Here is a 15,663-nt window from a genome sequence, read left to right as displayed (position 1 = left end):
TATGCCACGCCGTGTGGCAGCTTGTATCCAGGCTAGAGGAGGGTCAACAACTTATTGAACTTGTTTCTGTAACACTTCAATAAATTATTCAATTGTTCTGAAATTTTAATCATTTACTATTCTGTACATTGTCTTTCTATCCACCAATTTTCGTTTCAATCGGACAACTCCTTCTTGGTGCGTCGATTTCTTTGTTATAGAGTGTAGTTTTAGTTTGGTTGCACCATAAACTGGTAAATATGATCGATAAATACATTCATGGCGCAATCGATTGCACCAAACTTTCGGATTATGCTAGGCACAAGCTTTAACTATGACCGATAACTTCTTTTGTAATTGTTGACTAATGGCGGATGTTGTTGTCGAAGCTTGCTATCATCTCACGTAAGTTGTCTTTGAAATTGTGTATTTCCTTTGCAGGTAAGTAAACTTTTCTTATTTACTTTTTTTGTAAACTTTTCTTTTATTAATTACTGTTTATTTCTTTCATGTCATCTTTAAAAATTTAGTTGTTTGTTCTAAAAGAGTTAGTTTCGAATTTCTTCTCAAAAACTATAGTTGTTGTATGTATAATTAAATATTTTAAAATCCATATTAGCTCTTTTTCAGTAAATAAATGCAATACCAGTGACAAATAAGCAGTGAATACGGCAATATTTTAACATCATAGCGTGCTTCCAAATTTACAGTTGGAGAAAATTTTCTAAATCTGCGTTTTAATTGCGCAGCAAAATATACAGTATTTTCCTTTAGGATTAAAACTTTTTATTAATATTTGTGCTTCTGTTTTGATTTCCATGTGGCATCATTCTATATCGTTTATTTTTGTTTATCATGTCACATAATTACATGAATTTTTATCTATGCATTCTTAAATTGGTTTTGAAGTAAAATTTTCGAAAGCAAATTAAATTCCATTTTACCTCAATTTAATACTGAAGAGAAAGGCAGGTTGTCATAGAAACTGGGCGACTATTTAAGTTGGCTGGTTGCACGAGGAAGCAGACAAACAGAGAAAGCGGCCAATATTGGCGTTAAAGAAAATAAAGTGCTATTAATTCTTTTTTCGCCAATAATCTTACTAAAATTTAGAACAAAATACAGAAAAGATCAAAATATTTTTTGAGTATTTAGAAGGAAACTAATTTCTTATTCTGATTTTTAAAAAACAGATTTTCTTCTTATTTTTTTACCTAAAAGAAACTAATTTAAAAAATAAAATATTGTCGTTAAAAAATTTTTTTTTGATAAAATCTTAGTAAAAAATACATTGATGCTCATAAATACTTTAATTTATATACTTACTTTTCTACTCAACATCTTTTTTGCTTTCTTTTTATTCAGTTTCCTGCGTATTGATTTAGTTCACATTGGTGTTTTGCGGGAGAGTGAAAATTCAATACAGGAAAACAAAACATATGTATGCTTTATAATATTAACAGTTCTTTTTTTTTTTTTAAAAAAAAAGTTCTCTAAACATTTTTTTCTCGCTTATCAGAAATTTTTATCAATGCTTTTAATAATTCCTTATAAATATTAATACTACATATCAACCAGGATCGAGAATTAGTAGGAAATGTTATCACAGCGCATTCCCTGTGAACTGGGTGGTGTTCTAGCACACTTGACCTGGTAAGTCAATTTTTTTCTTATACAAACTATTATTTTTTAAAATAATTTCTAAATTATTTTTTTTTTCAAATATCTTCTGAAAATTTCTGAGAATTCTTTAAGCATTTCTTAAATTAAATTTATAAAGATTTTTTGAATATTTAATTTTTATTTTTTTAAATATAATATCTTTCTTTGAAGTTTTTAACTTTTTGAACGTTTAATCTTTTAGTGGTTAATATCAAATTTAGAATCACTTAATCAGCGATTGTTCAAGTCAAACAAATATATTAGAAGAAAAATAAACCTTGCATTGACATAAATGTTAACTTGATATTGTACAATAATACAAAATTGCAAGTATCAAAAAATGTGCTTTTGCAGTGTATAGCGCTCCCACATAATATTAAAAAATATATTATAATGATGATAAAGTAATGAAAAGAAAGGAAAAAATCATAGACTCCTCTTGTTGACTTGTCTACACAACATCCAATTGTTCGAAAATATAGATTGGACGACCAAACGAAACGAATTCTGTTGACAGCTAAAGTAGCAGAACCGTAATCCAAATTAGGTATCCGCGTTCCTCAACTTATATTGTAAGCTGGAAGAAGTCACCGAACACGTACGTGTTGCCTTACCATTTGGAAAGATCTTAAACCTATTACGAGTCTGATAGTTTTAACTCAATAAACGCCGCTATATAAACCGTTGAGAAAAAATTGGAATTTTGGTATGTTTTAAGGTGTAATATACATTTCTAATCATATCAGCTTTAAATTTTTGAAGAAAATTTAATTGGTTTAAATATATAATAGGATCCCAAAATGGGAGACTTGGCGTTTAATGGGAATAACATAGCTCACTTACACACTACGCTACAAGTTGAGTGTTTAGTTTCATTAGTTGTATATATTTTGATAAAAATCGCCAAATCTGTTTTAATGGGATCAATAAAGTTAAATATGAAATCGACATGCTTGAATGAAGAAGCAAAATAGTTCATAAATATTTTTACCTGTTTTATTATTATTCTTTAAATTTGCCTGTTTTACATTTTTTTATGAAACAAAATTGTACAATTTTTGTGAAGCATTACTTTACATTTTTCACAGCACAAAGGAGTGTTCTTTTCGCACAACTTACATTTTGACTACTTACCAGTCTGCGTAATGAAGTTATTAACTCCATCAAAACATGTGTTGATATTTACTTGCCCATGCGGTCCAAGTCCATTCGGCACAGTCTCCAGTCCCATGACTACATCTCGAAGAAATTTTAATCGTGACATCTGTCCATTAACCTCACGATGAACCCTCCGTGCTGCTAAAACAGCCATGTGAATAGTGTTGGTGAAAAAGGTCCACAACTTTTTACCCTTTATTTTGGGTCTGTAAGTACTCAATCGGTCAAGAAGATCAACACCGCCAATGTTCCGATTATATGAGGCAACTATTCCAGGTTGAGGTAAATCAATCTTCTTTCTGAACTTTCGGTATCAACATTTTACATGTCCTATTGGTTCATTTCCTTTAAAATTTGATGCCAGGCATACAATTTTATTGTCTTTCCATTTTACAACACTAACACTCTTTGTTGTAACACAGACGTAATACTACAAGCACGTAAAACTACATTCATCACCTGAGAATTCGACAGAATCTAATGCTTCCGTATAATCCAATGCTTGTTGTACAGTTAAAAACTTGCAAGCCATTTTTAAAAAGTTCCTTAGAGAAAAAGAGCCACACTCACGGAACGATTAGATCAAAGTACTGAGAATAAAAAAATTTATCGTACATTGTGAAACATTCCATGTGACAGAATTGAAAATGGGAGCGGTCACAATAAGAATTTTTTTTTTCTGAAATTATTTTCATTTGAAATAAAGAAAAACGATTTTGATAAAATTTAGGCAATTTCTAAACATAAAATTTACATTTCGAACCTTATGTGAAAATTTCTATTAAAACTAAAAACTTTCAACAGTCGATAAAAAAATATAAAAATTATGCATGTGAATTGCTCAGCGATAAAAAAATTCTTATACAAACGTTCCCAAAATGGGACACTTGGCGCTTAATGGATTTTAAATAAGCAGTATTGGATGGATAGCTAATATAGGTGTTATTTCCTTTTGTATAACATTCTAAAAAAGGTTTTTTCTTACCGTGTTTAATCTGAAATAATTGCCACCATCTTTTCCATTGAGATAAACTATAATTTTAAGCAGTGCTTAAAGGACATGTAGTTATACAAACTGTTGTAAAAGTGTTTGTTTCCGTATAAAATATTAATAACACGTCATTCTTAATAACAAGTAACCAATGAAGTTGTAATTAGTTACTTGTTATCTACAAATGAAAACATTATTTTTCTGCTTAAAATTAAAGTTATCATGATTAATTATAATTATTAATTGAATCATGTCATGAAACCAAACATCCTTAGCATGAATTTGAGTCGTACAAAATATGATTTAATTATAGCTTTGTAGTTTCTTCAAATAATCAACTAACGTGATAATCTAATATATATAATTCTCTTACGTGGCTCCCAAACTTTGGCTGTATTTCTTTACCGCTGGTGGCAACAGTTTTCATTTTTAGGGAAGTACTTTGCACAACTAAATAAGATTTTTGTTCACAACACTTAAACATTTACTTTATTCTTCATATATACAGAGAACAGTCGGCAAAGAATTCTGTTAGGTTAAACAACATTTCGCTAAAAAGAACGAATTCTAAAAGAAATAAAAAATAAACAATTTAAAAAATATAAATGCTGTTGCCAGCCATAGAATTTTTTGAAAGTTAACTTAGCAACATAAATCAAAATGACATAGAAGCGCAACTAGATCAAAATTATGATACCCGAGCGCTTGACGTAACAAATCCTTCAAATCTATAAGTGTTGTATCGCCAAATGCCCAGATTAACAATTGTGTTTTTAAAGAAATTCTATAAAAAGTTTTAAATAAAAAAACTTCTATCCAGCTACTTCTACAAGTGCTTTTTGAAGAACTTGGCTCATTGATTAAAAATATTGTTTTAATTTTACAGTACTAACTTTACTTCTACTTACATTATTGCTATTACCCTCTTTCATTATATTTTGCAACTTCATGCTAAATTTGAGGACATTAAGTTGTTTTGTGGTTGAATACTGGCATTTAGAAATGTGTAAATAAAAAAAAAAATGTTTAGAGGTTAAGAGTTGCCTCAGAAAAATTTGAATTGTTGACACTGAATTTAATAATGGAAACAACCGTTTTTGCGAAAAATTGAATTGTATTGCTGACATCAAAACTAAAAATATTGTGTTTCAACTTAACAATACTACCTTAATTTTTACTTATAAAATTACGATGATCCTTTCTTATATATATATATATATGCATTTTACAACTTCATATTAAACTTCTGTTGCGTGCCTGAATACTGACATTTTTAGAACAAAATTAAGGTTTAGAATTGCCTCGGGTTGGAGAGCCAGCGAGCAGGGGGGTGAAGCCTCCTAGTTATGTTTTATTACAATCCAGATTTGATAACGTTAGCAACGTAAAAAAAAATAAGAAATGATGTATTTTGTAGGTAAACGGCGTGCAAACATTATTAATCTGAGGAACAATTTTTTGTTACATTTATGCAAATACTTGATCAAGATTTAGTTGAGGGTGGGGATTTCAAATCTAAAATTAGTTTCAACCCTAAAGCTGCAGATTTTTTTAAATTGCACTTTAAACTTATTTTTTGTCGAAATAAAGTCTAAAAACGTTATTTACTAACAGGGGGTGGACTCGCAAATGTAACGACAATCATCTAGGAGATTCAGAGTATGTCGTTAAAATAAAAATTGCATAGAAGCAACCCATACCTGGAAACATCGCCATATGCTTGAAAGGTTTTTCTCCTATTATAACCCGTTTAGAAGTACAAAAAGATATAGTTCATAATAGAGAAGCACCCTTAGTGGCTTTTGACGACATTATTAGGTAAAGGTTTAGTATTCCGTTTGTAGTTATCGCAAAATTAACGCACCCTTTATCACAATCATTTATCGCAATTTTATCGCAAAATTTACTCACCCTGTTCTATAAAAAATTTTTAAAATAGCTCGCTTCGACAAAAAATAGATTTAAAATGTCATTTAAAAAACTTTAGCTTGGAGAGAAAAAACGATGACAGATTCAATCTCAGCGACGTGAAAATATCTTTAGTCTGTAAAACAAGTCTCTTGCAAAAGGAAACAAAAGAAAATTATTTCCCAGTATAATCTATATATTATGATTTATAAGATAATCGAAACTAAATAACTTACACGTTAAATTTTATTTTTAAATTCCAGGAAGCCAGTATTGGAAATTGTGAAAATTATTTATAAACGTTTGAACAATTTATACTGTGAATCTAATGTCATCTAACAAGTTCCTTTGAAATTATTACTTTCTCATCCCCGATGTCTAGAAGATCTAATCTACTAGAACAAACACACTTATTTTCTTCACAATTCCCTATTGCTTTGTAGTTTCTAAGTTGACACTGTTACATACATACAGCACAAAACTTCATGCACTTCAGCAACGGAAACTAGAAACAAAATTTAAACAATGTATGAAAAAAATATCAATAGTGGTATGTGTATGAAAAGAATTTCCCTCTAGGCGGGGGTCGACAAGGATGGATGACTGAATGCAAACAATAACAAGGTTCCTTAAACTGCAAGAAATTTAAAAAACTTCCTAATGATGATAATAAGCGGTGTATCTCTAATGTTACGAGGCAATCTGTGAAAAGGTTTACATTCTATGCAGATTTCGTGCTGGGGAAAATAGTTACATTTACGCATAATTTTCACTATTTATAAGAGCTTTCTACAATTTACAAACTCTAAAAGATTTTGCGTCTTAAACTGATTAATCTAAAGATAAAATAAAATAACGTGGTATGTTTTAAATAATGCAAATTCATTATTATTGTCTGGCTTGCTCTTTCAAATTTAGGCGTAAAAGTAACTCAGGAGTATTAATCTGGCAAATATTGACGTCTAGTTCTACTTGTGCTTAGTTTTACATGTTGAATCATCCATTGTTACGAGATTTAACTATGTCAAATCATTTAACTATGAGTCAATAGTTAAAACAAATTCTGACTCGATTCGTGACTGAAAGAAAATAAGAGGAGAGGAAGCTTCTCTTTTTTCAAATGCAGTCTTTCTTTTTTTCATAGGAACAGACGGCCTTAGACTTCGTTGCAAAGGGAGTTCTTTTTATAGATAAACTGTACAATTTTTATCGGATATATTTTATATACATAAATTTGAACTATTCACATTTTTATACATTTTAAGTACATAAAAATTTAAAACTTTTGAACGAAATGAAAATAATTCATTTTAATGTAAGTATTTTCAAGTTAAATTTAAAAGTATTACTTATTACGTTATGTAACAACCAGTTCTCAACGCATGCCCGAAAAATAAACACCCTGCATTAAGAAATGAAAACAAATCGTAGCAGATTCAATATTTTGGTGGATTTGAGTTACTGGTAACTACTTCTGACAAACAGACATCTCGTTCAAAATTCTTGTTAAGCAGTTCTATCAATTTGCATCTGAAAATTTAAAATAAAGCCTATTTTAGAAAAAAAAAACTTACAACAGAGCTTTATATGCACTATCTACAACTAAGAATTTAGAGACTCAAGCATATCGGTGGATTTACTGTCTGGGGCTGTTTCTCTCAGTATAGACTAAGATTCAGCCATGGTTAACTCATTTCCGAACCCTACTGCACTAATTTGGAAGACTTCCTACATTGTGGAAGTTTTGCAGTTTCGTTTGATATTACTTTCGTTCTGATAAATCTGTGCGATTGATTTTGTGACGCTACACCCATCCAAAATCAGAAAAGGAAATTACAAAATAAGGCCTTTTTCAAACCAAGCGGAGCACTAACAGACACCATGCAAATAACTTACTCGAAATGTAAAGTAAGCTAAGATTTAAAATAATTTTTCCTTATGTCATTGGTCCTAGCAAGATGATACATAAAAAATCTCTACTAAACTTAATAAACTGACTTCGAAATATAACTTTCAGTTCATAATTTATCGTAGTTTTTAGTACTCAACTAGCATTCTAAATATTTGATTAAAATATGTGTATATGCATTTATTGGTCTTATTTAAATTTTGCTCTTTGCTGCCATAGCTAAAATGGAGAAGAATAACGGACGCTTTCGTTATGCTTTTGCTCATCAACTAATCTAATTTAATTTTTCTTCCAGTTGTCGTCACCGAAGTGGAAGCGTACCATGAATGCCCTGATCATGCACTCCATTGCTCTGATCATTGTGACGGAAATGGAAAATGTGAGACCAGTACGCTTGCCGTAATGAAGAAAAGTGAAGTCACCATAGACGTCGTACTTTATGGTAACAACACTATATTTACCTCTGGTTATTATAAATCATAGAATTAACATGAAACTATGGTTTGGATTGTCGTTGATTCTTATTGAAGATAATTTAAATGTTATAATAACTGTACAAACAAAATTTTAAATGAAAAAAATCTCTTCGAGATATAAGTATTTTTTTGTTTTTATTAGATTTAATTCTTTTTTAGTTACCAACAAAATGCCTTTTTTTTACAAATCTGAAATACAATATTCATTAAAACATTTACGAAATCATGACATTTACCGTTCTTCAATCGTTCCACACTGTTAGAATTCTTAATTGCTGGCTTAAGTTTTCTTCTACTAAAATCATTCAACACTGCTCTTCACCTTCCGAAATTGATTCTTGGGTGTTACTCTAAATTTTCAAAAATTCCAGTATTTTAGTTAATAATTTTTCTAGTATCCTACCGTATTTTGAAGTATACTTTAATTTAATCTGTTGCACCCTTTGGTTCCCGCAAAATCTCCTCACACATGTTTCTTAACCCCCCTCCCCCTTGTAATTTCCTTGTTCAAACTTGTTTCCTCTGTCCCTATTAGTTAAACTACTTTACACGTGTTTTTTACTTGCTACAAATCTCTTTACTTATACCTTCATTTGACGTTTAAACAGTGAGGAAAGTTCTTGTTTATGAAACTGAAACTATAGTATGTCCATTTATGTACTTTCATTTGTGATTTATTTAGTTGCTTTTTGTTTTAGTCTATATAGCACAAAGTACAACCTTTCATTTGTTGATTGATATCAGTAGTTAGCAAAACAAAGCCAGAAATCTTTGGTTGTCATAATAATAACTAACAAAATTTATAAGATTTTTTAATCTAAAAACTATTTATTAATATTTTATTCGATAGTATTTTTAAACTGTCCTATATTGATAACGAAAATATTTAAAATAAATTTGTAAAAATAAAGTTATCTTCAATTATTTTTAAACTACTATACTCTTTATACCAAAGCCTTATCTTAATCGCAGGTAATTTTGCAATATATTAGAAGTGAAATTAACAATCGTGACAATCTTGTTGAAATTTTTAATCTAACTTAAAATTGAAAGTTAACCGCACAAGCTATACCCCCTAATTAAAATATAATTCTGTTATATTATCTTATAATGCTACATTTTGATATGTTTGCAACGTTTCCCAATCCCTAAACAGTAAGAAAGTTACCTTCGCTGATCAGTAGTTGCCAGTTTTGGTGCTGAGGTAAATTGAAATTGTTTACAGTACTTGTAGTCACATTTTTTACATAAAATGTTTCAAAAATGCTCTAGGAATTACACATAACTGCTTACTAATATCTCTTACGCTACGTAAAACATTTAAAGAAATTTTATAGTAAACGAATATCAAATAAGAATTTACAATACAAGTTTGTGGATGACGTTGCAACTAAATCTGAGGAAACAAATCTATTAGTCGGGGAAGAAATTTAGCATGTTTAAATTAAATTTTTTTAACTACATAATGTTTAATTTCGATTCATAAATCCGTTTAACACCTAGAAACATGATATGGGTCATTCTCACGAAAACTGACATTTTTCAGTTCATAAAATCCCAAAAAAGTAAAGTGAATAAAAAGCTCTGAAACTTTTTATATTAATAGAAATATGTAATGGCATTATAAAGAAAGTATATATCCTATAAATTATACTTAATATTTAAATTAATTAATTTTTTAAATAATTAATTTATAATTAATTAATTTATAATAATTAATAATTAATTAATTAATTTAATAAATAAATTAATTAATTTAATAAATTAATTTATTAATTTTTTAATTTATTTTTCAAATTAATTAATAAGTAAATTAATTATTTTCACTATTTAAAAAGTGAGGGAATGACACTAATAGTGAGGGAATGATATTTTATTTTAATACATGTTTTTATCTAAGTTACATCTACCTAAAGTTTGAAAATGATAACATACTAAGTATATCTAATATTTATTATAATTTAGTCTTATATATTTAATAGTTTTTACAGGTTTGGGAAATAAAATTGGCTGGCACGATTGAACAAAAAAAAATTTAATAATATACTCATCTTGAATCATTCCCTCACTTCAGCGTCATTCCCTCACTTTATACACTAGTGAGGGAATGACGAATTCAATAAAATTTAAAAATAACAGTTAGGCCTAATTAATTTCTGAAGTCAATCACATACAATTATATTCATACAAGAAAGCAACATATAATTATCCACTTTCTCGATGAAGTTGTATTTTATTTTACTCTAAAAAATGACATGAGGGAATGACAAATGTAAAAAATTTTACCTGGTTTGATTCATTCAAATTTATTCCACAGCAAAGCTTCTTTAAGTTGAAGATGGAAACATACTGCAATTTTGTTCTATGATGCCAGTTGTTAACTTCTGAAGTTTTTATTAAAATATTTTTATTCTAAGAAGATTGCAGGTGATAAGAACATTGTTGTGAGGGAATGACGCGAAACACTGGGGACAAAGTTTAAAATAGTGCTGTGTTAATATTTTTATCAGAAATTAAATTTAAAATTGATTTTCTGAATTCTATATTTCAGTATTCTGAAATAAAAAACACGAATTTGTAAAAAAAGAAATTTTATTTCAGAAACAATTTTTTTCTCTTTTTAAATCAGCAGTGGGGACAAGTGAGGGAATGACATATTGGTATATTTTAATTACCTAAAATAAATAAAAAATAAAAATTCATAATTTTATTTTTATTCTTTTGTTAGCTTGCATTCCGAAGGACACTTTCCCTGAAATTTTTTTTTTCGTAAGCTGTAAGACAAACATAAAATATACTGGGGACATGAAAATGACTGTTTTTGTGAGAATGACCCATATATTCTCAGAAATCATAGGGCTTGCGAGCGCCAGGGATCTAGGGGTGAATCTCCTTAGTCAAAGAAGTATGCTTCAATATATTTGCATTTAAAACGTATTTTATTATATTCTTTTATTTAAAATTATCAGTGAAATTACTAGACATAATTAAAAATATTAGTAATATCACAGATTCCAATAAAATCTTTAATAACAGCAAACTTGCTCCTAAAACGTGATCCTACATGTCTCAACAACAAACATTTAGTAATTTAATATTTTATCTTTCTAAAGTTAATGACAGTTTATGTAAGAATTATTTCATGCAAATGTTGAATTGGATTTAATTTCATTGAAGAGTAATTCATTATACCCCAGTATTTCTTACTGAAATTGATAAACTGCACTGTAAATACTGTGGTGTAATGCCCTCTAAGATGTCATAAAAAAACATTTATTTGGATGGATTTACTTAAATGGATTTACTTATTTAAAATATGTATTCCTTTTTCGTACTCTTCTTAGTAATCTTTTAATCATTTGAACGATTCTCTCCCACCACCCACCCCACCATGCTGCAGTGGGTGGGTTGAATTTCCACTGTATCCTAAATATTGAAGCATCATTAATGATTTTCTCCCAGTCAATTAATTGCAACAGATTATCCGTTCCAACGAAATTACTTCCATTGTCACTGTACATTATTTTGAGCCGTCCTCGTCGAGCAATGAATCTCCTGAAACCTAACATGAAGCAGCTTGTTGACAGGCTTTGAATGAGTTCCAGATGCAAGGCTCGATATACGGCGCAAGTAAACAGGAGAATCCAAGCTTTTTTGCCATCTTTCAAATGAAGCGGGCCTGCTAAATCTACCCCAGAAACTTCAAATACCAAAGAATCACGAATTCTATCTTCTGGTAAGGGCGTTGGAAAAGATTCCACTCCCCTTGAATCATGTCTCCTGCATCGAACACATTTTAAGATCACTCTTGGGATGGTTTTTCTCCCTCTCAAGATTCAAAATTGTTGTCGGATATCAGCCAACACAAATTGTACTCCATCATGTAAAGACTTCAAGTGTCTCTCGATCATCAATTTATCCACAATCTCATGTTTTGACGGAAGAACAATCGGGCACAAACAATTATCATCATCACTTCTTCTGGTGATTTTTGTCTTTTGTCTGCGAATACCGTCGTTGTCAATAAAAGTGCAAAGATTTTTTACATCTTCTTCCTTCAATGATTCACGTTGCACAAGCTCCATTAATTTTTTCTCCGCCGATTCTAATTCATTCACTGAAAGAACCCTTTCTTTCTGAATTTTGATTTTTCGGGTATTATTGATAAAACGGTACATCCAAGCAATCATTCTCAATATTTGTGAGTACTTAGAAAAACGACTGCAGTACTATTGAACATCTGCATCATTACAAACAAGAGAAGAAATAATAATTTTTCGTCTTTCTTTTAAAACATCCTCCTCTTCTTCATTGAATTCATTTTTTGGCCATTCTTCTACATGCAATTTCAACCATGATGGTCCCTCCCACCACTTTTATTTTAAGAAGACTTTAGCGGAACAACCTCTGGAAGATAGGTCTGCTGGGTTCTGCTCCCCGGGTAAGTGTCTCAATGAATTCTTTTCCGTTAATGATCGGATTTCTTTTACTCGATTATTGATGAACACACCCCAGTTCTCTTCTCTGTTAATCCAACAAAGAGCGGTTGAAGAATCGGTCCAGTAAATGATAGGTACTTCTTTTAGATCCATCGCTTTTATTGTTATCGAAGAAAGACGTGCTCCAATGCAATAGGCAAGTAATTCCAACCGCGGAATAGTCATCTTGTGTAGTGGAGCTACTCTACTTTTGGCTTGTATAAAATGTAAGGATACCTTTTCTTCTTGGACCTTTCGAAGGAATATAACTGTGCTGTATGCGAGTTTACTGGCACCACAAAATACATGAATACTAAATTCAGTTTTTAAATCACTCATACCTAAGCATCTTGGAATTTTGATATCATTCAATAAGGACAAATCATCATACCAGGTCTCAAACTCTTTTCGGTATATTTCTGGTAATTCTGTATCCCATCCTATTTTAAGAGTCCACGTGTGATGTACTATGATTTTAGGAGGTAGAGTGACTGGGCACAAAATACCAAGAGGATCAAAAATCTTTTGAACTGTAGACAAAACACATCTTCTTGTTAGGATAGGTTTCACTTCTATAATATTGTTCAAATCGCAAAAGATGCTATCTTACTGTTTGTCCCAGATGTAACCATGCACTATGTAACAATTGGTTCGATTCCTGAATAAATTTCTCAAGCTTGCGTTGACTAGGTACTGAAATTATGCAATTGTCAACATAAAAAGACTTTTTCAAACTATCAGCAGTGTCCTTAATATCTGATGGGCCTGCTTCTAGAATTGCATTTTTTACTGCAGACAAAAGAAAAGGACTACACGTGAGTCCAAAAACTACTCTATTGTGTCTAAAAATCTTAAATTTTTTCTTTTCAAAATCTTCCCACCAGAGGAAACGAAGGAAGTCTCAATCTTCTTTAACAGCAGAAATTTACAGGAAGGCCTTCTTAATGTCTGATACTGCACCAATGTTGTCCATCCGAAATCTCATTAACAATGGTGGTATTTCTTCCAAAAGATTAGGTCCCTTTTCAAGACAGTCCTTCAGCGAAGGAAAACCTTTTTCATGGGAAGAGTCATCAAAAACTGGCCTGACACGAGCAGTAGAATGTTCCTTAAAAACTCCTCTGTGTGGTAGGTAGTGAGAAGATTCCCCGATTTCCGCTTCTGGCACCAATTCGATTATTTTAGAGTCATCCCAATCCTTAAAAACTGCATCATAATCTTCGTATCTGCCTTCAGCTTTGAGCTTCATTGAAGTTGAAATGCATCTTCTTTCAGCAACGGACTTATTTTGCCGGAGATAATCTTTAGTTTCCAACCATGGCAAATGAAATTCATAACGCCCATTTTCATTATTCGTGACTGTTTTCTGAAAATAATCCAATGCTGCTGTCTCTAACTCTTTTCTCGACTTTGTCTCTATAGGATCTCTTATATCTAAAATGTCAATATCCCATAGTTTTGTAATGCTACAGGTCTGAGAAAGGAGTGAATTTATGATGAGACTTGCAAATCCATTTTCAGTTTCTTTTGGAACTCTCCCCATAATGGCCCAGCCTAATTTTGTTTCTATAGTCGTTAAACCACATTCTAGTTCATACATGTTTCCAGAAAAAGTTGTCCACAGATGTCAGTTCCAATGCGCAATTCAATTTCTGATTGGCATTCACCGTAATCTGTTATCCAAATTTTCAGGTTTTTCAGCTCTTTCAACCAAGGTCCTTTTCGTAGTCTTGGCAACTTTCCGTAAATAACATTTTGATACAGAACTTGAAAAGTACAGCTGTAATTATCTTTCAAGTCTGCAATTGTTATGTTGTAGCATTTGTGAGATTCATTCTGTATAGTGGAAACTCCAAATAAAATATGTGTCAAATCTTTTGAGCCTTTTTCCACACAGCCCATTTTATGAACTGTTTCTTTTAGAATATACGACTGCTGTGAGCCACTGTCAATAATCGCACGAACAATCCGTTCTTTGGTGTTTGATTTTAACTTCACTAATAAAGTTTGAAAAAGAACCTCTCTAGAACAGCCAGTACTAGATAAAGAAGTTTTTTCGTTGTCACTTCTCTGTTCTTCATTTGACTTCTGATTGATTTCGAGCTCAGGGCACATCACAGTCTAATGTTTTTTTCCACAATTAATGCACTTTACAAATGTTTCACACGCTTTTGAACAGTGTCCTACCTTAAGACAGCAAAAACAAGCTTTTTCTTGTTTTATCTTTTCTAGTTTTTTTTCATAAGGCTTCCTGGATGCCAAAAAACAATCTTTACTTTCATGTATTTTTTGGCAAATAATACAATTGGCTAACTTTTCCTTTTTTTTTTTTTGGTTACCAGAAAATAAATCGTTTGGAGTTGGTACTACTTTATCATGTGCATTTGGCGATATTTTGTCTTTCGTCAATTTAGGCTTCTCGAAGTCAAAACCGCCAACAGCTATTGAAATTCTCTGTTCACTTTCTACCTCACTTCTCATAAATGACATCAGACCATCAAGTCTATCTTTCGGAGTGAGGCCAAATTTCGACTGTCTTTGCCACACTCTAAGAAGCTCCTCAGGAATTCATGACTCCACTAACGGGAAAAAAATTGCATCATACATTTTAGTGGTGATACCTAATGATTCCAAAGCCCTTAAGAGAAGAAAGTGAAAAAACTATTTGTGATTTTGTGTTTTGTATAACTAAAGATAAAAGTTCTCTAATGTAAAACTCAACTAAAACATCATCTTTGCCAAATCAAAATTTGAAGCTTTCTATGACTTTTGAATAGTTTTCGGCTGTTGCCGGATAACTTAAAACATGTTCTCTAGCACGAGAATTGTCGACCGTACACTGTATAAGACATTGAAATTTATCACCAGGATCTAAAGTTAAATCTTCTATTTTTTTTAAACAATGACCAAAATGATAACCAGCCTTTCATACTACCGTCATGTTTGGCAAGCTCAATTTTAGGAAGTTTGAATTTGCGATTTGGCTGTTCTAAGATTATCGATGAATTTTCTTCATTAAGCTCTTTAAAATATTCATCAAAAATTGTTTTAACTTCATAATAATTATTACAATATTCATCAATTGGGTATAATATGAAAAAA

The 15,663-nt window shown here is 30.8% G+C and overlaps 3 protein-coding genes across 3 annotated transcripts; all 3 read right to left on the bottom strand.

Moving 5' to 3' along the window:
• Nucleotides 1–2,767: 2,767 nt before the first annotated feature.
• LOC139426600 (uncharacterized) lies at nucleotides 2,768–12,273 on the bottom strand. Its single transcript, XM_071185911.1, has 3 exons — nucleotides 11,948–12,273; nucleotides 11,419–11,863; nucleotides 2,768–3,103 (listed from the first exon to the last, which is right to left on the bottom strand). The coding sequence occupies exons 1-3, from the start codon at nucleotides 12,271–12,273 to the stop codon at nucleotides 2,768–2,770; spliced, it is 1,107 nt and encodes a 368-aa protein (XP_071042012.1).
• A 186-nt stretch (nucleotides 12,274–12,459) lies between these two features.
• On the bottom strand, nucleotides 12,460–13,193 carry LOC139426596 (uncharacterized). The gene is made up of 2 exons (XM_071185906.1): nucleotides 13,172–13,193; nucleotides 12,460–13,091 (listed from the first exon to the last, which is right to left on the bottom strand). Exons 1-2 carry the CDS (start codon nucleotides 13,191–13,193, stop codon nucleotides 12,460–12,462), a joined length of 654 nt encoding a protein of 217 aa, XP_071042007.1.
• Nucleotides 13,194–13,486: 293 nt separating this feature from the next.
• LOC107445084 (uncharacterized) lies at nucleotides 13,487–14,104 on the bottom strand. Its single transcript, XM_016059414.2, has one exon. The coding sequence runs from the start codon at nucleotides 14,102–14,104 to the stop codon at nucleotides 13,487–13,489; it is 618 nt and encodes a 205-aa protein (XP_015914900.2).
• Nucleotides 14,105–15,663: the final 1,559 nt, after the last annotated feature.

The sequence above is a fragment of the Parasteatoda tepidariorum genome, chromosome 1, assembly GCF_043381705.1.
Source record: "Parasteatoda tepidariorum isolate YZ-2023 chromosome 1, CAS_Ptep_4.0, whole genome shotgun sequence".
Classification (NCBI taxonomy): domain Eukaryota; kingdom Metazoa; phylum Arthropoda; class Arachnida; order Araneae; family Theridiidae; genus Parasteatoda; species Parasteatoda tepidariorum.
This window is presented reverse-complemented; position numbering and strand designations above follow the sequence as displayed.

Coding starts and splice junctions, on each gene's coding strand:
- LOC139426596 (XM_071185906.1), bottom strand. CDS start 13,193: ATGGTTACATCTGGGACAAACA. Junction 13,092..13,171: donor GGTTACATCTGGGACAAACA/GTAAGATAGCAT, acceptor TTTTGTCTACAG/TTCAAAAGATTTTTGATCCT.
- LOC139426600 (XM_071185911.1), bottom strand. CDS start 12,273: ATGATTGCTTGGATGTACCGTTTTATCAATAATACCCGAAAAATCAAA. Junction 11,864..11,947: donor CATGATGGAGTACAATTTGT/GTTGGCTGATAT, acceptor TGTTCGATGCAG/GAGACATGATTCAAGGGGAG. Junction 3,104..11,418: donor TTAAAAGATTACTAAGAAGA/GTACGAAAAAGG, acceptor TGATACCGAAAG/TTCAGAAAGAAGATTGATTT.
- LOC107445084 (XM_016059414.2), bottom strand. CDS start 14,104: ATGGGGAGAGTTCCAAAAGAAACTGAAAATGGATTTGCAAGTCTCATC.